The following is a 25,604-nucleotide window of genomic DNA, read 5'->3' as shown; positions in this document are numbered from 1 at the left end:
CTCGCGTCACGCCATGAGCTTGTAGTCCGGCAATTTCCAGTGAAGATCATATTTTGTGTAGCGTGATAACAGAAGAAAGCCTAGTATAGAGCAGGGAACTCTGGTCAAACCACACCTTATTATTTACATCCACCTTCAGCCATACAATCTCGCATAAAATCTTATCTCCAACTGTCTGTCTGTCTGTCTGTCTGTCCCCCTTCCAACTCTCTCCCTCTCTCTCTGTTTCTCTCTCTCTCAATATGTCATAGCACTTGACCTAGTTTTGACGACCATGCAGTCCTACAGTATGCAAAGGTTAAAATGTAATTTAGATGTAAATTTAAATGCTAATATTGATGCTAGGTTATTCGTTTACCCGTGATCCTATTTTACTGAGGCACTGCATACACCTAACACTGTCTCTGCCTTTGGTGTGTGCGTGTGTTGACCTCGCTTACTGTAAGTCACTCTGGATAAGAGCGTCTGCCAAGTGCCTACATTGTGAATGGATGTCCGTGTGTCTCTGACGTGGCGTGGTGTGTCTTCCTCTCTCTGTGAATGGATGTCCGTGTGTCTCTGACGTGGCGTGGTGTGTCTTCCTCTCTCTGTGAATGGATGTCCGTGTGTCTCTGACGTGCCGTGGTGTGTCTTCCTCTCTCTGTGAATGGATGTCCGTGTGTCTCTAACGTGGCGTGGTGTGTCTTCCTCTCTCTGTGAATGGATGTCCGTGTGTCTCTGACATGGCGTTCCTCTCGTTCAGGTTGTACGTTGCTGTTCTACGAGACGTACGGCAAGGGAGGCGCGGCGGAGCAGGAGCTGTCTCCTCGCTACGCCCTGCTGGCGGAGGACAGCGTGGTGCAGGCCGTCCCCGAACACCCCAAGAAGGAGAACGTCTTCTGCCTCAGCAACACCTACGGGGACGTCTACCTCTTCCAGGTAGAAGACAAGCAAAGTGTCTTTCTGTCAACAACTGTCAGTCTGAGTTTGTGTGTGAGTGTGTGTGTGTTGGGTGTGTGTGCGCACGTGTGGAATGCTTTCTCACCTTGCTGTGTGTGTGTATGTGTGTGTGTGTGACTGCAGCAAGGACCATATTCATGATTAGGCCATGGATATGGTATTTTTAGTTTTTTATCATATCCAGAACCCTTACACTGCAAAATCCTCAGTGTTACTTTAACACAGAGAGTGTTCTGTACAATCGTAGCCAAGTAGTTTTTTTTTTTTTTTTTCACATGTTGGATAATAGATACAACCTCACGTTGTGTCAATCACATTTACCCCCAAGCTTGTCCGTCATGCGAGATTAAAACTCGTATAAATATACCTTGAAACCAGCTCAGTGGCCTTGTGGTTAGAGTGTCCGCCCTGGGACTGGGAGGTCGGGGGTTCGTTCCCCGGCCGGCTCATACCTACTTACTTAATACTTCTATCTTTAAACTATCTGGATAATCCCACAGCTTCCTTGAATTAGCGGGGGAAACTCTTCCTGCTTTTTGTGCAATATCAGGTTACCCTTTCCTTCAAAATAGTTTCTGTTTTCAACAAGTGAGAGGACCACAAAATCTTTCACTGCTTGATGACTCAATCTGGTTTGGCAACAACACAAAATCTTATCTGGGGCTTGCCAGTCTGAACATTACTTACTGACCTAAATTCAGCGCTGACGTCAAGACTTGTCGGGAGTCTTGCCAGCTCTGCTGATCATTGAGACCTTCTCAGAGTGCTCGATGAAGTCCCAGCTGTGGTGTTCGGAGCTACTATAGATCTAATGAAATGTGGCAGTGGAGCGACGCTACCCCCAGAGGCAGGCAGGCAGGCAGGCAGGCAGGCAGGCAGGCAGGGAGGGAGGGAGGGAGGGAGGGAGGGAGGGAGGCGATTTCAGTGCAATGAAATGATGAAGACTGGCCTCGGGTTCCACTTCCAGCCCCCGGGCCTACCATGAGTCAGTGTGAATCTGCTCACAGCGCCAGAATCACTTAATAAAGACAGATGGAGAATGATAATCATCTAACAGCTTAGAGGGCGGAATATATCTTTAAAAAATGAAAGAAAAAATAGATAATGATGTGGCTCTGCATGAGTGTAGCTTTCTATATCGTTGCTGTCTGGCAGAAACCTCTTATCTCGTTTTGGTTACTTTTCCACCCGTGTGTGTGTGTGTGTGTGTGTGTGTGTGGGGGGGGGGGGGGTCCTTGATATGAAAAAGTTTGAGAACCACTGATATAGAAACATAGGTTTTTCAGAAAACTGTCGTGATTCAGAAGAAATGTGTAGAATCTATTCTGGGATCGTAACCTCCCTCCCCTCCCTCCCTCCCCTCCCTCCAGGCCAGCAACCAGACAGACCTGGAGAACTGGGTGACGGCCATCCACTCCGCCAGCGCCTCGCTGCTGGCCAAGCGGCAGGGCAAGGAGGACACGGTGCGCCTGCTCCGCAGCCAGGTGCGCGGGCTGCTGCAGAAGATCGACATGGACGGCAAGATGAGGAAGATGGCCGAGCTGCAGCTCACCGTGGTCTCTGACCCCAAGAACCGCAAGGCCATCGACAACCAGGTGAGCGACTCCCCCCCCATCCAGTTATTACACAGGCCCGGGGCGCTGTCCGAAGAAGAAATTGTCCATTCATTGTCAAATGGGAGTTTGTTTATATCAAAAGCTGGATGTAGGGGGGGGGGGGGGCTAGCGCCCCTCAAAAAGAAAAAGAGAAAAAGAGAAAAACACAGGACAAGACAAAGAAGACTAGACTAGAACAACAAGAACTCAATCACACTGAGTCAGTCACAACAGGCGTGAGTGGAGGCTAGACACGCACGCACGCGCGCTCATACCCCACAGAACAACAAGTGAACCAAGGAATCAGTATTGTGGCGAAAGCTTTCGCTGAAAATAGCAGATCGACAACTGCATTTTCAGCCAACGCTTTCCCCGCAATTACAGAAAACAGAAAGTACACTAGTATAGACTAGAGCCCCGAGGGACTGTGCTCTACCAGGGTGTTTAAATGCTTGAGCATGTTTTCATACTGAAAACATGTTTTATTTTTACTAGTTTGACTACTGCCACAGTGTTGACTAGAGGTTAAAAGCCTTGAACAAGCATGTATTCTTCCACACTGCCGTGCCATCTAGCCAAACAACACCACTTGCCCTACTTATATTTGCATGATTTGGAGGCTGCGGTTGACGAGTGATTGCGTCATATTCTTTTGGTGGCTATGGTGGGTGGCTCACGGGAAATGCAGCATGGTCTCCCAACGCATCCCTGAGGGATCCCAGGGGAAGCAGCCCTGCGCGCCCACAGCATCAGAGCGAGCTTCCAGATGTTCCCTGGTAATGGGCCGTGTCTCTCAACATGCATTATCCTCTTCCTCCTCCTCCTCCTCCTCTCGCAGCCTGAGGGAGAATCCCAGAGACGTATCCGTCAACACGGAGGCATAACACAACCCACATACAGTACAGTAGATTAAACCGTATGGTTGCTGTCGGCCAGAAACCCCTTATCTCCACAATGTCACTCTTTGTGTTTTTGAGGGGCGGCCCTTCCGGCTTTGTGTGTTTGTGTGAATTTTAGCGATGATTTGATTGGCTGATTTGATTGACATTTTTTGAAAGCTTAGTTAAAAGAAAAAATAGGCCAAAATCGAACACCAGCCAGGTTGAATGTGATTAAAACCGTGACACATCGGCTACACAGTTGCCGATGCCGACGTTGTAACCCTCAGTGATTCTTCGGTATGTCATCCAGACCGACCACGTGACTTCAAACAAACCAGAATGCCACCGCTAGAAAGAAAGGACAGACTGGGTACGATATGGGGTCAGATGGCCCTGGGGGTTGGATGGACGAGGCCCATAGTGATTGATTGAAGGATTTAAAGGCTGTCGTATCAAACAGGGCACTACTTTGATGTACCCAAGCCCCCCCTACCAGCCCTACATGTCTCTTCAAATCAGTGCCAGCAGACCTCTGTTTGAAGTCCCAATACACACACACACACACACACACACACACACACATGCACACACACACACACACACACACACACACACACACACACACACACACACACACACACACACACACACACACACACACACACACACACCACGATCAAGTTGCAAAGTTTCAAGATGTATTATGCGTCAGGGTTTCTACACATGTTGAAAGAAGTGGAAATGAGACATCAGTTCAGGGAAAAGGCCCGTTTGCTCTGCCGCGCATGATGGCCCTGGAATTGAAGTAAATAAGTTGTACATGGAAGCCAGATGGCTCCAACATGGAAGCACTGTCCATCTATTCTACCATCTGTACCCACCAACAGGCTGTCTGACACACAGACAGGCCTACAGCATGTTGTCAATGTGTAAAACAAACAAACAGAGCTGTATTTTGTGTGCACACTGTCTTCAAATGCAAATAAAACGTTTTAAACGTTTTGGTGTGTTAGCCCTTCATCAGGTTGTTCTGTTATCTTGTAGTGTGCGGGACCTCGTTTGGTCTTCTACACACCTGTCACCTTTGTAGAGAGAGAGAGAGACACGCTTTTTATTGGATAGATATTTGTGAAACGCCAATATGAATCATAATTGCTTCTATTTTTAGAATTACGTTAATTTGCAGGATGTGCACACGCACGCACGCACACAGAGAATATAGCATGTTATTCATTCATTCATTTGACTGTTGCCAAACGGAACCAGTAGGTACACAGAGAAAGCAGTTATGCGTTTTTCCGATCTCCCCCAAAACCTGATTTATGCGATGCCAGCGTTGTGCGCCGGGAAATAGCCGATTTACAGGCTTGGAGCATCTCGTGATGTGCTCTGATCTGAGCTTGTAGATTGGCTATTTCACTGATGCTCCAATACATATAAATCAGGCTTTACTGGACTCTGCTTCAGATGAACAAGTTCATTTTCATTTACTCAGTAATAAAAGCCCTCCACTGTCTCTAACATTCTCCTCTGCTATGCAGTCTAGAAGGCTCCATTATGGACAGTTTCCTAGAATAGCAAGATGGCAAATGGACTTACATCAGAGGATTTATGTAGCAGCCCCGCTAGAAAGTGGAATCAGACCCTTCACTTAGCGTGCGACTGCATGAAAGATACAGGTTTTAGCTTTAAAACGCTGTGGCTGAACCACTTGGACAGATGTCACCGCTGCTTCAGACAAGTGGCTCCTTAATCAAGCAGTGCGTAGCTCTTACTGTTTAGAAGTCTTTTTTTTACTCCGGTCCAATCAAATTATGGCTTGCACTGCTATTTCCAAATTAATCATGTGGAGAGTATGAATGTTATTTTATTTATTTTTTCAGGGGATCTTGTTTTTGAGTGGTGCAACCACTCCCTTACGGAACTATGTGTGTGCCTGGGTGTCTGAAGCATGAAGTGCTATGATCATTACACTGACCTGGGATCAGGTTACTGCAGCACATGCTGTCAGTTCAGTGAGGGCACGCCGACTTATATACCACCTTGGAATCAAAATGCACACGTGGTGGCGTGTGCAATCATGGATTGCTTATTCCATTAGTTCTGGTCCATAATTTTGGACCTATGTAGAGCTCTATTCCAAGTCACTCCGTCTCGTCATCTGATCTCAGTGTTCGGCAGTCTGGTGCTTGACAGGTCGAAGCTGTTCAAAAACTCTGGTCTGGTGGAATGGATTTTGACACACCAATAATGCTGCGATGATGTCATCCCCGATCATTACCACAGAACACTGAATTGCGTCCCACCCCCAGTCCTCCCCCCCCCCCCCCCTCTCCTTTTAAACGGTTATTAGACTTGTCTTGTTCTCCGTTAATGAGATCTTAAGTCATGACATGTTGGTGTTCACTTTGAAAACACTGGAGAGGGAGAAATAATGGCTGAATGTAATCTCGGGGGCTCAGGCCGTAACTCGTTAACCGGGGCCAGCTGCACGTTTTCATAGGTTGAGCCGTTTTGTTAGCGTCGTAACACGGAACGTTGTATGGATCCCATTGTGTTGCTCACGCTGCTCTCTCTCTCCGGGGCTTTGGAATGTCATGGGTTCACATGACCCAAAAAAAAGCCTCCTAAGTCTGGTTGAAGCCCTAAGGAATGCTGTGGCCGTGGACGAGGGTTAATGGTTGGACCCGGCGGGGCGTTATATTGTAAATGAACTCACGGTGCCGCAGACGAGGCCCCATTAAAGGCAGTTGTTTAAGTTTGAAAGCCCTCATTAAAGCAGGTCTCCAGCCGACAAAACGGACAGTTTTCACATACTTTACACATACTTTACATAGTGTGAAGGCGAAGTGTGTGTGTGTGTGTGTGTGTGTGTGTGTGTGTGTGTGTGTGTGTGTGTGTGTGTGTGTGTGTGTGTGTGTGTGTGTGTGTGTGTGTGTGTGTGTGTGTGTGTGTGTGTGTGTGTGTGTGTGTGTGTGTGTGTGTGTGTGTGTGTTAATCCTAATGTATCTATAATAAAAGTCTAGAGAGTATGGTGATGTTACACGAACGAGCACGCACACACACACACACACACACACACACACACACACACTACACATGCAATCAACCTTCACTATCAACCCTGCACCAACCAATGTAATGCCAACATCTGTAAGCAATCGCAGCTTTGATGGAATGTTCTTCTGTGACCCTTCAGCCCCCCCCCCCCATCCCCTCCACTTATTATCAGACGATGACTCCAGAATGTCTTTAATCCTCAACTCTTTTAATTGTAATTTTATTCACAAATGTTTTGAGATTTGTTTTCCTAGGGTTAACATTTGCCCAAAAATAAACGATCCACGGCCTCACAACATGATGCTTTGTGAGCTTGTAGATTTGGCGTTGAGGCCGGGGGAAAAAAAGAGCGGATCACAAAGTACAGGGCCAAAATGCAGTCCAGTTTACTAAGTCTCTAGACCATTGAATCTCAAAGTGGGGTCCTTGTGGGGGTCCCAGGGGGTCCCCAGCAAGAAATATTGATGGAGCATCACAATCATTTCAACCACTTTTATTGGCTTTAAAAAAATAACAGATATACAAGCTGCATCCCTTCGTACCGCGCTGTGAGCTTGTACAGTACCTTAGATTTTTTTGGCGGTATAATTATTGCAGTACTACAATTCTTCTCTTCTGGGAGTCCCTGATTTTGTTTGCAAAACTTGTAACATTACACTAAATATGTAACGTAAGTCTTTTTTCTCCAAACGTGCAAGCAAAACATTTATTGTTGCGACACTGCCCGTCTTTGGATTAGGGTTAGAGAAGAGTAAGAGACTAATTATTGCGCTCAATGATTGTTACATAGGCCTGGGAATTGGGTTAAATATTCTGGAAAAGTTTTGGAAGAAAATGTGGGGGAACCCTGATATCAGTTGGGGACACGAAAGACACAAAATGTCTTGTCCTAGAGGCTTTCAGTGGTTAAACGTCCCCTCTGTTTTGTCCTTTAAATGTCTTGTCCTAGAGGCTTTCAGTGGTTAAACGTCCCCTCTGTTTTGTCCTTTAAATGTCTTGTCCTAGAGGCTTTCAGTGGTTAAACGTCCCCTCTGTTTTGTCCCTTTACCAGATCCAGCAGTGGGAGCAGAACCTGGAGAGGTTCAACATGGACCTGTTCCGCATGCGCTGCTACCTGTCCAGCCTGCAGGGCGGCGAGCTGCCCAACCCCAAGAGCCTGCTGGCCATCGCCAGCCGGCCCACCAAGGCCACGCTGGGAAGGCTGGGAATCTTCTCTGTCTCCTCCTTCCATGCACTGGTGAGCACGACAAAGCCCTGTCACTGTCGGAACAAACCTGTCACTGAAAGAACAAGCATGTGTCACTGAAAGAACAAGCATGTGTCACTGTCAGAACAAACCTGTGTCACTGTCAGAACAAACCTGTGTCACTGTCAGAACAAACCTGTGTCACTGTCAGAACTAAGCAGTCACTGTCAGAACTAAGCAGTCACTGTCAGAACTAAGCAGTCACTGTCGGAACAAACCAGTCACTGTCGGAACAAACCAGTCACTGTCGGAAACAAACCAGTCACTGTCGGAAAAAAAACAGTCACTGTCATGCAGTGGTGGAAAGTAACTACCGGTACGTCCATTTACTGAAGTACTGTACTTTCGAGGTGCTTCTACTTTACTGAAGTATTTTCAAATTGCAATACGTTTACTTCTACTCCACTACATCTCAGAGGCAGATATTGTACTTTTACTCCACTACAATTATTTGAGACGTTGAGACGATGCTGTTTTCTGCGGTGTCGTTTTTAATTTCCCTGCTGTCCAACGGAAATCTTTGAAGTGCTTAAACGTTGATCAAAATGAAAATCTAATCAAGGTCGGCCAATGGGAGCGCTGTGGTGCTGATGGTGTGTTTATCGCCGCTGATGGTGTGTTTTTCAAGTCAAGTCAAATTTTATTACAGCCCAATATCACAGAACAGGTCCCAAAGTGCTGCACGTAACACCATGCAGTAATACAAACAACAAATCACACATCATAACGATGTAGGCAAGGTGATGTCAAAGGTGTGTTTTTAGGTCATTCTTGAATATTATGTTGACTGCGCTAGATACACTGTCAAATGTCTATATGAGGAGATGATTCCAAAGACAAGGGGCTCGATAGGAGAAAGCTTTGCCAACAGACCGGCGTTGCTTGATCGTAACTGGAATGTTTCCAGGCTAAATCAGATCTACCGTGTATCGGGACCGCGTGTATCAGGAGCCAGTAGTAGAGAGATGATTCGTGCCGGTCCTGATGGCGTGTCCATGTGTTCCAGATCTGCTCCAGAGACGAGGCGACGCTACGGAGACGCTCCGTCTCTCTCACTCAGAGACAGCGCAAGAGAGGCCTGTTCTCTTCACTCAAAGGGCTGGACAACCTGACCCGCAGGCACCGCGACAAGAGGCCCTCTGCATCACAGGTATACTGCCGTGCTTAAACGCATGACCACAATGGAAACAAGTCCCTTTTGTGTTATCCTTTTAGCATTATTGTATAACTGTACTTCTGTGCTAGAGTGCCAAGCAGACGAGGGAGATTTTATTCTGAAAATGCCCGCCTTCCCTTTCCCCCTTAACATTGCGTTAATATTGTAACGAAGATGCATGATGAAGTGAGAAATTAGTCCAGAACATCGTTCTGATCAATCTGCGCGGAGGCAGCGTAGATTCAGATTAAAATAGTGGGGTTTAATTGTCGGGCCGTAAATAAGGAAGTAATGGGCGAAACAGATCGGGAGGGGCTGAGCAAGGTCCTGCCTAGCAACTGGCATTTCCATATTTTAGCGCTCCCATTATATCGATAAAAAGTACCTTTAAGACGTCCCCACACGTCCCAGGCACCCTGCGGTTTTATTTGATGAGACACATGTGGACGTCCTAGGCATCATAAATGCACACATGCGCACGCACACACCCAGACAGGTGTAGTGAAATACACACACACATACACACGCACGCGCACACACACACACACACACACACGCACGCACGCACGCACGCACGCACGCACGCACGCACGCACGCACGCACGCACGCACGCACACACTATAAATACTTGCTAGTTGCTCCTATGTTTACATTCCTATAAAAACCAATGGAACGCACATGCATACCACACATGTTGGCGCACGCACGCACGCACGCACGCACACTTCTTCCCCACAGAAATATATTTCATTAATTGGAAACATGAGCTAACTTCACATCAATGTAAACACAGGGGAAACGTTCCAAACCCAGGTGCAGAGAGAGAGAGAGGGGGGGTCTCAATCCTGTCAGGTTAGTAATTAGACTCACACGGGCCGGTTATTTATTGATGCAGGAATCCACCTCCCACCACCACCACCCCCCCTCCTCTAGCCTGCAGGTATACATAAGGCTCCTCTCACAATCCACTTCCCTAGGTGGTCTATCTCAGTGGTTCTCATAAATATATATATATTATTATTATTACCAGTAAGACGCCCGGCCTGAAGGCGAGAAGCAACCTCGCCTTTTATCAGCCTAGGTGACAGCAGACTGCTGGGCGAGCGCTGGTGCTTTGGCATGGGGGGTAAGATCTTCATTTTCGGGCCTGAGAGTTGAGAACTCTAGTTTTCGCTGGCTGCGGCTGCACTAATAACTTTAGGGCAGCCCCGTCTAGGGTTTAAATGGACAGGTTTCAGTCAAAAGGGAGACATCGAAGAGGAAGGAGCATATCTAGTTAAAAAAGAACAAAATGGAGATGAGAGGTTTCTGCCCGACAGCAACAATATCTGGGGTGTGGTCCTTGACTTGAAAAAGATTGAGATTCTGTGGGCTTAAGGTCCGGTATGTGGCCCGGTGGTGTTGACACGGTGTTGTCTTCAGAATGCGACGCCATCTGCTGGAAACAATACAGGGTGTTGTCCTTCAAACACACCACCTGCTCCAGCATGTATACGTGTGTGTGTGGGTGTGTTTGTGCGAGCGACTGTGCTTGTGTGCGCACACGCTTCTATGAGCGTACTGTGTAATTGTGTATACACCTCCCTCTGTGTGTGTGTGTGTGTGTGTGTGTGTGTGTGTGTGTGTGTGTGTGTGTTTGTGTGGTAATATTTTGGATCTCCAGCCGGCCCTGCCTAATGAGGCCCAGTTCCACTTGGCTTTGCGGGAGGCTGAGGTGGCGCACCCGCCTCGCCATGCCACGCCACGCCACACCGCAGTGCAGTCATGAATTATTAAAAGCCATATGTGGCAGATCTGTAGCAGCGTTCTCTGCTCAGCCCCCCCCTCACCCCCCCCCCCCCCCCCCACACACACACACACACACACACACAGCCACCATGCAGCAGATGGTCGCTGTGAGAACGCTAAATATCAAACAGCCTCCCTCGTTACCCCCCCACTTTACCCTTAAATAACCACTTAACCCAGTGGTTCTCAACCAGTGGTCCGGGGACCACCAGTGGTCCTTGAGGAGGTTCCAGGTGGTCCCCAGCTAAATGAGTTGCTACCCAAAATGGACCCTTATTGGATCTTTAACTCTTGAGAGCGTAAAATGACACCAAATGGACTCGTACAGGTCAATTTGGTTTCATTGTACGCTCTCGAGAGTTAAGTTAAACATCTGCATTGCTTAATTTACAAGAAGTTTACACAATTAGAGAATGTAGAAGAATTGTGATTATTTTTTTATCAACGTTTGCCTCTCCTAACAAAATGCTATCCGATAACAAAAAACTTTCTGTGGATCAAAGACTTTCTGAGCCTTTTCTGAACAATGTGTCTCGGCGGTGCTCAAACTTTTTCATTCCAAACTAATTATGTATTTGGCCACCAACCCTAAAAATATTTAGTTTTAGGGACATTTTCAAAGATTTGTCACGCATGAAGTGCTCACAACAGTGACGCAAAGCTGCTATTTTCGATGAAAGCTTTCCCCACAATAACGGAAAACAGTAAAGATACTAGTACAGCATATGGAGCCCTGAGGGACTCCGCTCACCCATTTTTAAGTGGTTAAAAGTATCTGTTTTCCCTGCTAGTTTCTCTCCTTTTGTCTGCAGGGGCTGTTAAAAGCACCTGCTAATTGCTTGTAGGGGAATTTCAATCTTCCCTTTGTAATCATTGTATTGTTGTTTTCCCTGGGAGGGAAGCGTCACAGCGTGCTCTGCCTGCGTCTGCGTCCTTCAGTCCTTTTGTATGACATCGTCACTAACGTGACACGTGTTTTTGGGGGGATAGATTTGGACTATGAAGCTGTCCTGCTGTTCAGGTGTGTCTCTCTCTCTCTCTCTCTCTCTCTCTCTCTCTCTCTCGCTCTCTCTCTCTCTCTCTCTCTCGATATTGTGTTACTTGTCTGGCTTTATCCTCCCTCTCTTATCTCTGCATCTCGGTCTAGTTGACATTCTGGGTTCTTTCTCTGCTGTCTCTGTCTCTGTCATATCATCTGTCACTCTCACACGATCTCTCTCCTCCCAGCAGTCTCTCTCTCTCTCTCTCTCTCTCTCTCTCTCTCTCTCTCTCTCTCTCTCTCTCTCTCTGCACCATTTGTGCTCCTTGAAGCATAAACATCAGGCCTTCAGTCTCAATCCTGCGATGATTAAAAGCCCTGCACATTCCCATTCCCCCCCCCCATATCCTGACCCTAAACAAGCCCCAAAGTCCCCCCCCCCCCCCTCAATCTCCCATCCTCCCGTTCTTTTCAGCAACTCAACCTGCACCTTGAGGGGCTTTGCACAGGTCAGGGTTTGGGAAGTCAGCCAGAAAACAGGGCCTGGCGGGGAGAGTTGTGTGAGTTTGTTTTATAAAGAGCCTTATACGGTCTAAAGGTTTATACGCTGAAGTGCTGCTGTTTACAGCCACTTCGCAAATATACCTTGGGCACAGGAGGGGAGGGGGGTGGGGTGGGCTGGGGGGGTATTAGTGTGGAGGTCAAGGGTCAAATGGGTGTTCCCATTGTCTTAATGGGATCCAGAGGTTGTGTCCGACAGGGTAAACAACAGACAGAGCTTGTCTGCTTTGGTTAAAAGTGAGCATCTGTTGTTTTCTGTTTGTTCCCGTAATGATGTCAGATGGTTTGTGTTAATGGTCGTTAATCTCTCTCCAATGAGCAGTTTGTTCATTTGATCTATAACATGTTGGCATATGTAACAATTTATTGTGAATCGATTGTAATCGATTCAAACTGGTGACAATTTAAATTGATTTAAACAAAGTATCGCGATGCAAAAAAATAAGAAATTCAGGATATTTTTAAGAGAATAGATTTTTCGGTCATTTGACTGAATCTTTTTTTTGTGTGTGAGCCTACTATCATCTTAAACAAGTCTCATGAGTTGAGGGACTCGTTACATGCCTACTGTAATAACATGTCAGTCAATTCATCTGAACTGAAGGCATCTATTGCAGGAAATTGAGGAACACGCTGCAGGTTGAGGAACACGCTGAACTCCCCAATCCAATAGATATATTTTATTGAAGAATAATAAGAACAATCTAATATTGAGATCATATTAAATGAGATTAACATCTCTGTGTGTGAGAGAGATATGATATGATTCATCTCTGTGTTAATTTAAAATTAATCCGAGGGGGAGAGAGAGAGAGAGAGAGGGGGGGGGGGGGAGGGGGGAGCTGAAAGAGAAAGGTCCGTAGATGCATAGATAGATGGATGATGTGTTGAAGGCGCTGACAGCTAAAGTTGAAGGAAGATGATGTATGGACTCGATCGAAGAAGCAAGACGAGAGAGGGAGAGGGAAGTCAGAGGAGGGAGATGGAGAAGTGGTGAACTCATTCATGACTTGAACTGCGTCTCTCTGCCTCACACTGGAACACTGCCTCAGTGTACACACACACACACACACACACACACACACACACACACACACACACACACACACACACACACACACGCACGCACGCATGCACGGACACACACACACACACACACACACACACACACACACGCTGCTTATTACGGCCCCCGGAGCCTCAAAGGCTACAGAGCCTTGTGTGGAAATATTCATCAAAGCACTGACTGATCGCCGCATTGGTTTTTAATTAGCTGTTTGTGTGTGTGCGTGTGTGCGTGTGTGTGTGTGTGTGTGTGTGTGTGTGTGTGTGTGGGGGGGGGGGTAATGATATTGTGTTGTTACAGGTCACGCTGTGCTTCATCACTGATGAATCAGTGTGTGTGTGGTGCCTTGCTGTCTGTCTGTCTGTCTAATTGTCTCTCTTAATTGTCTGTTTGTCTCTTCCTGTGTTTCAGCTCTTTGACGGTGACGCTGGTGGTCAACACTACTTCCTGCCTCCCAGCAGCACTGAGGTAAGAGATGACCGTCTTCACACTCATGTATTTGTCCTCAAGAAATCAGGAACATGGCGGGAAAAGCAACAAAAAGGGGGCAATAATATAGTCAGTTTCTTTGCATATACTATATATACAGTATACAGTGCAGAGGTGAATGAGAAACCATTGGCGCAGAAGTCAGTTCTCCTTCTCCTTTGACCCTCCGCCGTCTGTCATGCGTTTGAAGACAGACCGTGCGCGGGTATATTTCTGTCACACTCTGTGTGTCTGTGAAGAGGATTGTGATGTTGGTGCGGGGGTGTGTGCGCGTGCGTGCGTGCGTGGCTGTGTGTCTCTGACTGTCTGTATGAAATATGAGTTGTGGATCAAAGCGGAGCATGCTTTCATGTTTATCTGCAGGTGTCTGCTAGCTAGACAGATACTAAAGGCAGACGGCAACGCATGTCGAATGAGAGCTCCTCGATTTCACTGGTTCTTCTCGCTCCGCCCTGCATCTGGACGCTATGGAGGCCGGGGGGCGACGGGCCTCTCTGGTTTTCACAACACAGACGAGATAATGGCGTGTCACACAGGAGGAGCGGCACAGGGTGGAAAAAGTCTTGTTTGCTGCGGCGTCACGCGCCTGTGCACGAGCGTGTTAAAAGTATTTCAAGGTTAGACACGTTGAATGGGACTTTTCTGTCTGTCTGAGAATGTAACGGCAGTGCACAGGGATGTTCCTCCTAGCTTAACCACTTCAACCATATGGTTGAGCGACCGGAGGTCTCCAGTCTATACTACTGTCTTTTTCGTTTTAATTGTGGCGTAGGCTTTTGCTGAAAATGGACAATGCGCCGCACTGCGATTGTCCTGCGAAAGCCTTCCCCGCCAATAAGGATGCTGGGGTTTTGAGTGGTTGAGCCTAATTTCCGCTCCAAGGTGCAACAGTGACGTGACGTGACGCATCGTTACGGTAGCTTGAATATCTTTTCCGAGACTTAAGCACCACCATTGTACCATGGAGTATAAATAGCATCCAGGCTTTGTCTCACACACACACACACAGAGCCATCGTTGTCCTCCCGGTAGAGACTCTTCCATCACTGTGTGCCTCTGGGCGTCTCTTCATGCACAGAAGACCTCGTCTTCAAAGTGCCGCCCCGATCTTCTGAAGCGATTAATGCCTCGACACGCAAAAGACGAGGATAAATGGACATTTTTAGACTAAGCAGAGAAGAAGCATTGGGGTTTTTTAAGACGCTCTTCTTCCCCCAACCGGATACCATGATTCATGCTACAGACTGTGTGTGTGTGTGTGTGTGTGTGTGTGTGTGTGTGTGTGTGTGTGTGTGTGTGTGTGTGTGTGTGTGTGTGTGTGTGTGTGTGTGTGTGTGTGTGCGTGTGTGTGTGTGCATGTGTGTGTGTGTGTGTGTGTGTGTGTGTGTGTGTGTGTGTGTGTGTGTGTGTGTGTGTGCGTGTGCGCGCGTGCGCGCGCGTGTTGGGGTAATGGTGAATGTGGCTTGTGTCAAAGCTTGCCGTAGCGCCATTAATTGCCTACAGCCACAGATACAGACAAGGAAGTGACTCCAGGCACAAAGGCAGTCTTTCTTAAGCTCTGTCGTGTTATTGTCTGGAATGTGTCACACGGTCCTTCTTAGACGAGAGCTTTCGATCTTTCCTCGAATTTTGACGCGAACGTGGAAAGTAACTCGTCTCGGGAATCCATTTTGATTTAGTGGGGGATTTTATACTCTAATAGAGAAACGGAGAGGTAGAGAGGAGAGGTAACCAAAGCTGTATTGATTTTCACCGACACATGGGCTGACTTCATCCCCTCCTGTCCTGCTGTGGCTCTCTTGAATCCCTGTAATTATGAAGTAGTAATGTTCTTCTAATCCTCGGAAGAGAAGTCAAGTAACGTGTGTGTGCGTGTGCGTGTGTGTGTGTGTGTGTGTGTGTGTGTGTGTGAACGCCTGCACACGTTTGTGCACGTCTGAGTTACTCTGTGTGTGTGTGTGTGGTGATGCAGCGATGATTACACTGACCTGAGATCAGATTACTGCCAGTTCCACTGTCAGTTCAGTGAGAGCGGAGAGCACTCAGACTCAGACTTATACCTCCAAGGAATCAAACTGTGTGCGATCATGGATTCATATATTCATTGAGGTCAAAACGTGGAATTTAAGGTCATACCTTCTCTTATTGTTCGCTGCTATGATAATAGCTGCTAGGTTTCATTATGGAGTATAATTTCCGGGTCTGTTATTTACCACACCACTGGGTGGAGACGCAACAAAATGGTTTCAGCGTTCGTCGCAGCGGTGTGATTATGTCCTGTTGCACGTCGGCGCATTGGTGGCACACGACGCAAGTGATTCAATTGGTTCAATGCAATGGTTGCTTGCAACTACATTAGTCTACTCGCAACTGTTTGGTTGCAAGGAGTTGCATGGCGACCCATTGGTGTGGTTTGGGTCCGTCCGCGTGCGTGCCTGCGTGTGTGTTGAGTGTTCCTGTATAGACGGTCTTTGTCTCAACCTACTGCTACTGTGTTGACACTGTGGAGTATTCCCACAAGCACCGCTCAGGACCACTGTATGTAAAGAGGATTATGTCGTCGTCCCCCATGTCAACATTCATTCAGAAAGGCTTAGCGTTCCTCCACTACACATACCCCACAACCACCCACGCAGAACTGACCCACCTTGGGAGGGGTACATAACTGCTCCACCTGAAGCCTGATTTATGCCTGTTTTGCACGCTGGCGTTTCATGTCGTAAATGGCAGATATACAAGCTCACAACGCGTCACGTTCGCGACGCATTGTGATCTTGTAGATCTGCTATTTACTGAGCGTGACACCCACCACACATCTAAGTGTAACTGAGGCTTGAGGCAGTGTACAGACACTCAGGCCTCAGATCTTAATGGGTTAAAAATGTGTGTGTTTGTGGGCACACCGCACCGCACACGTCTGCCTTTACATAACACATTTTCTTCTTTAGATAATGTTTTTATGCAGTCTCTTTGCGTGCACTTAGATGTAACGGCACAGTAAAAAACAGGAAACCGATGACAGAGACAGGGAAAGACATGCAACACAGGTCTTACAGATGGAATCAAACCCGTGTCATTGCGTTTGTGTGGTCCGCTACCGTCCGCCACCACACACACACACACACACACACACACACACACACACACACACACACAAACACACGTGTCCTGTGTATCTAAAAGAGGACATCGGGTGGAGCTTTTTAAAGGAAATCATGTGTAATAGCCCCATAATAGACGTGATGTAGGGAGAGTAGTGTAGTGGAGACTGCCGTGTGTGTCATCATCTGGGTTTCTTGTCCGTGTACCCGGCAGGTTGGTACCGCGGTGTTTGTGTTAGCCAGTTGCTAAGTGGAACGGAACACGCGGCGCGCGTGTATTTTTGGTACAACGGTCCGTGTCTTGGGCTGGCCGCGGTCGGTCGTGCAGTGGTGGAAAGTAAGTAAGTACATTTACTTAAGTAAATTTGACACTACATCTCGGATCCAAATGTTGTACTCTTACTCCAAAACTTTAGTTACTAGTTACTTTGTAGATTTTGATTATTATTACAAAACACAAAGTAATCACTTTCAGACATATACATTTTGCGACACGTTGTGAGCTCGTAGATCGGCTAAATGGAACATTTTTGATGCCAATACTTTTGTATTGGACTTGTAGTATTTCTACATTGCGGTATTGATACTTTTACTAAATCAATTGAGTACTTTTTCCACCACCGGTCAGTCAACATCCGTTTTGTCCACATTCCGTCCTCGGAGTCTCCAGGGTGGAGACTCCGAGAGAGGAAACACTGAATGACTGGCTTGAATGTATTTTTGGGGCCGATCTCCACCTCATGTCGTTGCTGGCGGGTGCAACGTCTTATGTCCATATTTTAACTTTTTTGTGTGTTTTCTTTTACCGTAAATTAACGCCCTCCTTGATCACCACACGACAGTGTCTACACATAAGCATCAACATGAGCTCGGAAGTGTTTTGAGCTTGTAGATCTTTCGCTATTTTTGAATTTGAATCCTGGAAAAGTGACCGCTGTTGACACACAGGGTTTCCACCTGAGGGTGATGTACTACTGTGTATATACTTTTTTCTCTCTCACTCTTGACACACACACACACACACACACACAAACACACACACAGAGAGTGGTGATGAGCAGCGCGTGCCTGGACCCGAGCATTGGCAGAGCTCGGTGGAAAGTTGACCAGGCAACGGGTTGGTGTTCCGACCTCACTCTGACTCTGAATGAGTGTACAGTTACTCACACAGCGCCCACAGGGTCACTGTCGTGTCGGACGCAGAATCTTTTCAATTTTCCAGTCACGCCACGTCGCCTAAATGTGAGGTGGTGGCGGTTATGCACATTATCAAAAACACAAATGATCCCACAAGCTGAAAACATAATTAAAAGATAATCGTTTCATGAAGATATTGTTTTTGGAGTATGGTATATTGCGTCAATGTCCCAAAGTGTTATGATACAACAAACTACACTTTTAAACAGAATGTCTTATTTCAAGAACCTTTTGAAATGACCAAATCACCCCAGGCTGATTTGGGTAAATTACAATGTATTTTGCTTATTTGTAGATCCGCATTTACGTATTTCTTATCTGCATGCAGATTTAGGAAACATACGCACTTGATTGCAACATTGGTAGCCATTGACCAAGCCTACAGGAACATTTGAAGCCATTGACCAAGCCTACAGGAACATTTGAAGCCATTGACCAAGCCTACAGGAACATTTGAAGCCATTGACCAAGCCAACAGGAACATTGGTGGCATTTATCTTGGCATGGCCTGGTGTAACTGTAAGGTAGTGAAGTCACTGGGACGTGTTGCTGGAACATGAGGTGAATGTTTGCCTGTCCGCCCCATGTAGCCATGCTGGTCAGAATGCTGCTTTGTTGTCCCGGCCAGCGCGCGCATGCGCTGCGTCAGTTTGTTTGGGGGGTATTGGGGGTAGGGGTGTGTGATGGTGACGCTTACAGCCTGAATCAAAAGCACCTCAGTTTACTCCTCAGACATTTGGTCTCAGGGGAAAACATCTCTAAAGGCTTTCCTGTTCGAGGCGAGGTGACGCATCAGTGGCAATACACAAAGACACACACACACACACACACACACACACACACGCCCACACCGCTTGGCTTACTCTTGCGGTGGTGGTCCCACAATGGCGTTAACGGCTCACTGTGCTCCCAGACCCCCTAACAGAAGTTGCTACGGTAGCTTTTAATGTCTCAATTATCTTGCTCCGTCTAGCTGAGAAGAACCCCCCTCTAAACAGTTTTCGGTCAGAAGTGCTGAATCATTGGTTTGAGTCAACCAACCCTTGAGGTTTTGGTGCATTTGGCATGATTGAGTATTTCCTCAAGATGTCGAGCCTCGATAGTTGTGGTCCGAAGCCACACACTTTGGCGTCGGCGTCGGCTGCCCCACAATGCAACAGTGGTCCCTTTCCCCCCTCCAGAGACATGGAGTCGCAACCAAAAACCCCGGAATGGCCGCCTGTGCGCCCCAGTGGCGAGCTAACCCCAGCATTAATACCCAACTCCAAACCCCACTGTTTAGTCCCACTGAGAGATAATTGCCCTCAAATGGCTTCAAAGGCCGCGCTCTGATTTTGCTTTTGTTTTTTTCTCCTACTCCATCACTGGACGCAAAGTGACGTGAGTGGCTTTTGAGGAAACCAAATTGGTCTTTTACGAAGACGCGGCGTTCCGCAGACACCGACACCCCCCCCCCCCCCCCACCCCTGCAGATGCGCCAATAGCTCAGCCTCTGCAGTTCGTCTGCAATGTGTACTCGATCATTACGGCGGTATTATGTGGACAACCATGTGTGTGCGTTGTCAAATTACTTTCTGAGAGGCTTAATTGTATGACAACTTTACTCAGCACAACCACTGCCAGGCTCCACATTTAGACTAATGGAAGTCCATTGATTTGTTTGCCACTTACGTATTCCTTCTCCTATTTCTGTCTTTGTTCTGTCTCTCTCTCTCTATCTCTCTCTCGCTCTCTCTCTCTCTCTCTCTCTCTCTCTCTCTCTCTCTCTCTCTCTCCCTCCCTCCCTCCTCTTTACTCTTCTTACTTCATCCTATCCCTCCCTCCCTTCCCTTCCCCTGAGCAGAGGCTGGACGTGCTGAGCAGCATCTACTCCATGTCGCCCCCCGAGGGCGGCGTGTGGGAGAGCAGTGGCAGCGAGGTGCTGAGCTGCAGCGTGTACCTGCCAGACAACCTGACGGTGCAGCTCCCTGTGAAGAGAGAGCACACGGCCGCCCACGTCCTGGCCTCGGCCTGCAAGGTACGTTGGCTTTAACACAGTATAAAATACAATACAATAAAACATACACAAATATAGACAAGGGAAAGTGCTAGGATGAGGATTTGCTAAATAGTAACTATCGATTTCAAATCATTGAATCGTGTCGTATCGCCATAATGAACCAATATCGTCCATGTATGGTATCGTCAACCATGTATCGTGAAAATAGCAGATCTACAAGCTCAAGTCTTTGAATATATATTCTTTCAGAGCGAGCGTTTTAACTCAAATCTTTGCTTCTGGGTGGTCACTGGAACAACATATTTTCACATGGGGGTCGGCAGCCAATTACATATATTTTTGGGGGTCCTTGACATGATAATGTTTGAGCACCACCAACACAGAAACATAGGTTTTTCAGTAAACTGTCAGTATTTAGAAAGCATTTGTAGAATCTTTTCTCAGGTCTAAATGGGTTAAGTAAAAGTATGAACATCATGGTCCTCCATTTTTGCTGAAAATAACCGATCTACAGCAAGCTCACAAAAAATGTAAATGAACTATAATGACATGTCCGAAATAGAGACAGCAGTTTGACAGTTACCACACGGATACAGCGGTTGGCCTCTTGTTTGCAACAGAACCACTCTGGGACTTAGTTTTCGCATTTGAGAAGGATTTGTTGTTTCTCGACGCAGCGCCGCCGTCGATGCCAAATGGAGATGAAGCCAATGTCAATATGAAGTCCTCTTGTTTCGTTTATCCATGATTTGTTTGTGACCTGGCTAGTGGCTACCCAGGCGTCTGTGTAGTTTCAACATTTTCGATTTGTGCATTCAAAGGCGTGGATATAGTTTGCACATTGGAGTATAGCTACACGTATGTACAGTACAGTGTGTAGGCACAGACAAATCATGCCATTTAAAATACAACAAACACTCACCAGAGATTAAACGTGACCCATAGAACAGAAACGGCTTTCGCAAGAGAAAGTTCTCTAAAAACTCTAAATCACAAACGAAAACATAACGCTCCATTGCTCTACTGTCAAATCATCGTATGGGTCTCTCATCATAATTAATTAATTAACCACGGCACTAACCTTATATACAGTATATACTTAATTGACCCGAGTCCCCCAAGGGTCCCGTCCTTGTTTCCCTCTACCAAATCTCTTTGTTGAAAGTAGCCCAACTATGCCTCACATTGCAGTTTTCATGGCAGAAGGAGGACACTAGGGTTAATTTGGTTAAGTGCCTGTGAAACTTGTACACGATCCCACAACCCTGACCCCACCCTCTCCCACAAGTGTGACAAGCAAAAACACACACACACACACACACACACACACACACACACACACACACACACACACACACGCAACGCCCGTCCAGATCACAACAAATGTCTTTTGTTAAACAGGCTTATGTTTAATTGAGTAGCATATTCCACAGTTGCCAGCTGCCATACGGAGCGTACGCTGTTGCGTGTTGTTTCGTTACACGCAAGCTGTCCTCAATCAGGGCAATCAATTAGCGTTGTTGTGGTTGCTGCAGGTGACGCACCTGGACCCGGCTCTCCACTGCCTCCGTGTGCACAGGTGTGTGGGCGGCCAGGAGGGGGAGGTCCAATACCTGTCCCCCGACGAGCTTCTGCACGCCGTGGTGAGTGACAGAGCTGGCTTTTCTTTTCTTTATTTCTAGTGAGGCTCTGAAATTTCACATCTGTTCGATCGCAATGCAATGCATATAGAACCACCCATTGTTTTTTTTAAACCCAACATAGAAAATCAACAAATACCACAATACGAACATTACATTACACAGACAAAATACTATTAATACAAGACAAACGAGTACACCACAGTCTTGACATAGACTTGACATACCGTTCGAGCTTGGTTTTCTAACAGTGGTGGAAAGTATTATTTGTACAATTTTGAGGTATTTGTTGCTTTACTTGAGTACTTTCAATTTCCAGTACTTTTACTTCTACTCCATACCACTACATTTATTGAAGTATTCAATCATTGAATCAACCACCCACTACAGCAGGACCTGTAAGGGTCAATTTTTTGTTCCATTTACATTCATGTTTGAGTTAAATTGACACCGAGGACTGTACTGAGCGAGTACCACGGGACACGCAGGGCTCTCCGAGTTTTAAAGGTTTTATTTTTTTAATGTTCCAGGAGTACCATCAGCTGGAGGTGGTTCCGTTGAATGTATTCACTCTGCACATGAGCAGACCCAGCGGCACGGGAGACTTTGGTGAGTCCACTAGACCTCACAATACATTAGACACAAAGACCGTCTGGATTCTATTCTACAACCGGACGAGCGCTAACAAAATCCACTGATCTGTTGACTATTCTTTGCATGAATCAATGCTATTCATTCAGACCATAAAGATGATGGTAAAATAGGTATTAAAAAGGATTAATAAATGCTCATTCAACTCGCATCAATAAATTATGAAAAAGAGTATAGACGCACACTATAGATGCAAATTTTATTGTGGACACAGAGACAGAAAAACGACCGTTTTGGACAGACTAGGCTGGAATACCTTGCAGTCAATCACATTACTTTTATTATATGAAACAAGACAAGCGTTGATGAACATAATAGATAGCCCATATTAGACAAACTAATTACAGTATACAGTATGATACTTCATCAAATCCTTTGTTGTGTTACAAAAGTGTAACGAATTTCTTTATTTGTTTTATGCCTGTCTGTCTGTCTCTATGCTTCAGGTTTCGCAGTAACGGGACACATCGATGGACAGAAGAACAGCAGAATCTTCGTCAATGAGGTCCTATCTGACGGACTGGCTTTCAGTGAAGGTACCGTCCTGCCCAGATTTTACTTAATTTTTTACCCCTTTTTCTCCCCAATTTAGTCGTTAGGCCAATTCATTCCTCCCCACACACGTTGTTGTGTCCTACTGACTCACCTGCCAGAGTGTTCGTCACACTCCTCCAGCCCCAACACCCCCGCCACCCAGCCCGTAGGAATACAATGCAGTGACAATTATGACCCTCCCCGCCCCGGCTTCCCTCCCCTGAACACGGGCCAATTGTGTTTGTGTCGGCACTGGACAAAGCCAGATGTAACCCACGGTGGATTCGAAACCATTACGACCTCTGCAGAGATGAAAGCACCACACAAGTCTGCACTCTCCTGCAATCTCCTCTTAACCATTATATGTTCGTGTGTGTGTGTGTGTGTGTGTGTGTGTGTGTGTGTGTGTGTGTGTGTGTGTGTGTGTGTGTGTGTGTGTGTGTGTGTGTGTGTGTGTGTGTGTGTGTGTGTGTGTGTGTGTGTGTGTGTGTGTGTGTGTGTGTGTGTTGCTGCCGCCGCCAGGCCTGCGTCCGGGGGATGAGATCTTGGTGCTGAACGGTTGCAGCGTGTCCAGCCTGGACCTGGCTCTGATCCAGACGCTGTTTGCCGAGCAGACGGTGCAGCTGAGCGTGAGGCGAGAGGGTCCCTCCATACGGACCCCTCTGACCACCCTCCACCTGACCCCTGACCCCCCCGGCCTGGCCGCGCGGACCCCCACGCACCACCGAGCCAAGTCCTCCTCAGGTACACACACACACACACACACACACACACACACACACACACACACACACGCACCACACGCGGTGGTGGAAAAAGTGTAACCCGCATGTTTTACTTGAGTAAAAGCATCAATACTGCAATGTAGAACTATGCCGATACAAAAGTATTGGCATCAAAATGTACCAAAAGTGAAAGTACTCATGCAGAATGTCTCATTTTTCATGTGCATAATGATCTTTTGAAAATGGCAGATCTACAAGCTCACAATGTGTTGCATCGCGACACATTGTGATCTTGTAGATCGGCCATTTTCAAATGGCTGAAATGTATATTGGTTTGAAGTGATTAATGCTTTGTAATAATAATCAAAGTCTACAAAGTAACTAGTAACTAAAGTTTTCAAATAAATGTAGTGGAGTAAAAGTACAATATTTGCCTCTTGAGATGTAGTGGAGTAGAAGTAAAAGTACTGGAAATTGGAATTACTGATGTAATGTACAAATACCTCAACATTCTTCTTAAGTACAGTACTTAAGTACATGTACTTAGTTACTTTACACCATTGGGTTTAATATAATAAATACATTGAACCAATGAAACATATTGTGAGTAAATGATAACTAACATTGGATCCATTGGAACACAGCCTATTCTTTCCCGAAAGGTAGCGGTTTTGGATACAATAATACGAGGTAGTAACCGTTACCAAAGTTAAACACAACACTCTAACGAGCAAATATGTTAAGGACAGGCGAGCAGATGTTGTCTGCCCGCCGTGTGAAGACATTCAGCAGCTTCAGTGTGAAATTGAAGCCACGCTCTGTATCAATAAAGTGCAGATGGTGTGTGGCAACGAGGATACCACACCTTCCCCAAAAGGGCTAAGTGTGTGTGTGTGTGTGTGTGTGTGCGTGTGCGCGCATGCCTGTGTGTGTGTGTGTGTGCGTGTGTGTGCGTGCCTGTGTGTGTGTGCTTGTATTACTATACTGGTGAGAAGAGCCACATGTCCCCAAGAGGATAGTTGGTATTTGAGAAATGGACATTCTGGGGTCAGTTTTCCTGGTCCTCACAAGATAAATGCTGGTTTTATTGTTAAAGTTGATGGCCTAAAATGTTGATGTACTCATAAGTATAGTAATGCCAACGTGTGTGTGTGTGTGTGTGTGTGTGTGTGTGTGTGTGTGTGTGTGTGTGTATGTGTGTGTGTGTGTGAGTGTTTGCGCGTTCTATCCAACGACACGTCCTTGTGTGTTGACGGTCGGGTCGGTCTATCAGCAGGCTGTTATCCAGCATTATCCCTGGTCAGTCATGCACATCTGGTCTAAACCCTGAAAATCATAATTATATTACTGTCGGAGTGCTGTCGGCTTGAACCCCATTGAGCGCCCTCGTGATGAAATTAAGCGGGGACATGTTATTTCATGTACTTGCCTCTTGGATGACATTTGAATATTCACAATATTGTCTTTTGGTGTCATCTCCTGTCGTCAGCAGTAGTTTGACAACCCCCACCGATGAGCCCAGCTACCACAACACTTCCTTCCCAGTTACACACCCTGAAACATGACATGACAGTTATGGTTCAACTGCAGCCTGTTTATTTGCTAAATGCTTTTTTTATTAAACAACGCAGACTGCACGGGTGCTAATAGCCGACTCAGGAAGATTCTAACATTCGAGCATTCCGTGGCACTTGGGTGAGCACTTTATATTTTAAATCTGAACGTTTATGTACACGTTTGCTCTGTAAATGTAGCAATCCCCCAAAAAACAGTAGTACAAAAAGTAGAAAGTACTAATTTTGCAGAATGTTTTCAAACGTATGAAAATCTTTTGAACATTTTGTAGATCGGCTATTTTCATGGCTGAAGTGGTTACTGTAGGTCTTGTAATAATAATAATAAAAATCTACAAAGTAACGCAAGTTTTCAAATAATTGTAGTGGAGTAAGAGTACGATATTTGCCGATGTAGTGGAGTAGAAGTAAGAGTAATGGAA

The 25,604-nt window shown here is 46.4% G+C and overlaps 1 protein-coding gene across 7 annotated transcripts in view; it reads left to right on the top strand.

The window, feature by feature from the left end:
* Positions 1–25,604, top strand: part of tiam2a (TIAM Rac1 associated GEF 2a) — a 153,891-nt gene that overhangs the window by 83,634 nt on the left and 44,653 nt on the right. For all 7 annotated transcript variants that reach the window (XM_080784848.1, XM_080784849.1, XM_080784844.1 and 4 more), the window contains 10 exons: positions 743–918; positions 2,310–2,534; positions 7,527–7,712; positions 8,728–8,871; positions 13,684–13,740; positions 19,903–20,076; positions 21,594–21,701; positions 22,229–22,307; positions 22,796–22,885; positions 23,406–23,627. In XM_080784848.1, coding sequence (XP_080640974.1) covers positions 743–918; positions 2,310–2,534; positions 7,527–7,712; positions 8,728–8,871; positions 13,684–13,740; positions 19,903–20,076; positions 21,594–21,701; positions 22,229–22,307; positions 22,796–22,885; positions 23,406–23,627 — 1,461 coding nt within the window. The remainder of the gene's footprint in view (positions 1–742; positions 919–2,309; positions 2,535–7,526; positions 7,713–8,727; positions 8,872–13,683; positions 13,741–19,902; positions 20,077–21,593; positions 21,702–22,228; positions 22,308–22,795; positions 22,886–23,405; positions 23,628–25,604) is intronic.

The sequence above is a fragment of the Protomyctophum bolini genome (assembly GCF_963924005.1).
Source record: "Protomyctophum bolini genome assembly, chromosome: 15".
Lineage (NCBI taxonomy): Eukaryota > Metazoa > Chordata > Actinopteri > Myctophiformes > Myctophidae > Protomyctophum > Protomyctophum bolini.
The sequence above is the reverse complement of the archived record's forward strand: the minus strand, read 5'-3'. Positions and strand labels throughout refer to the sequence as shown.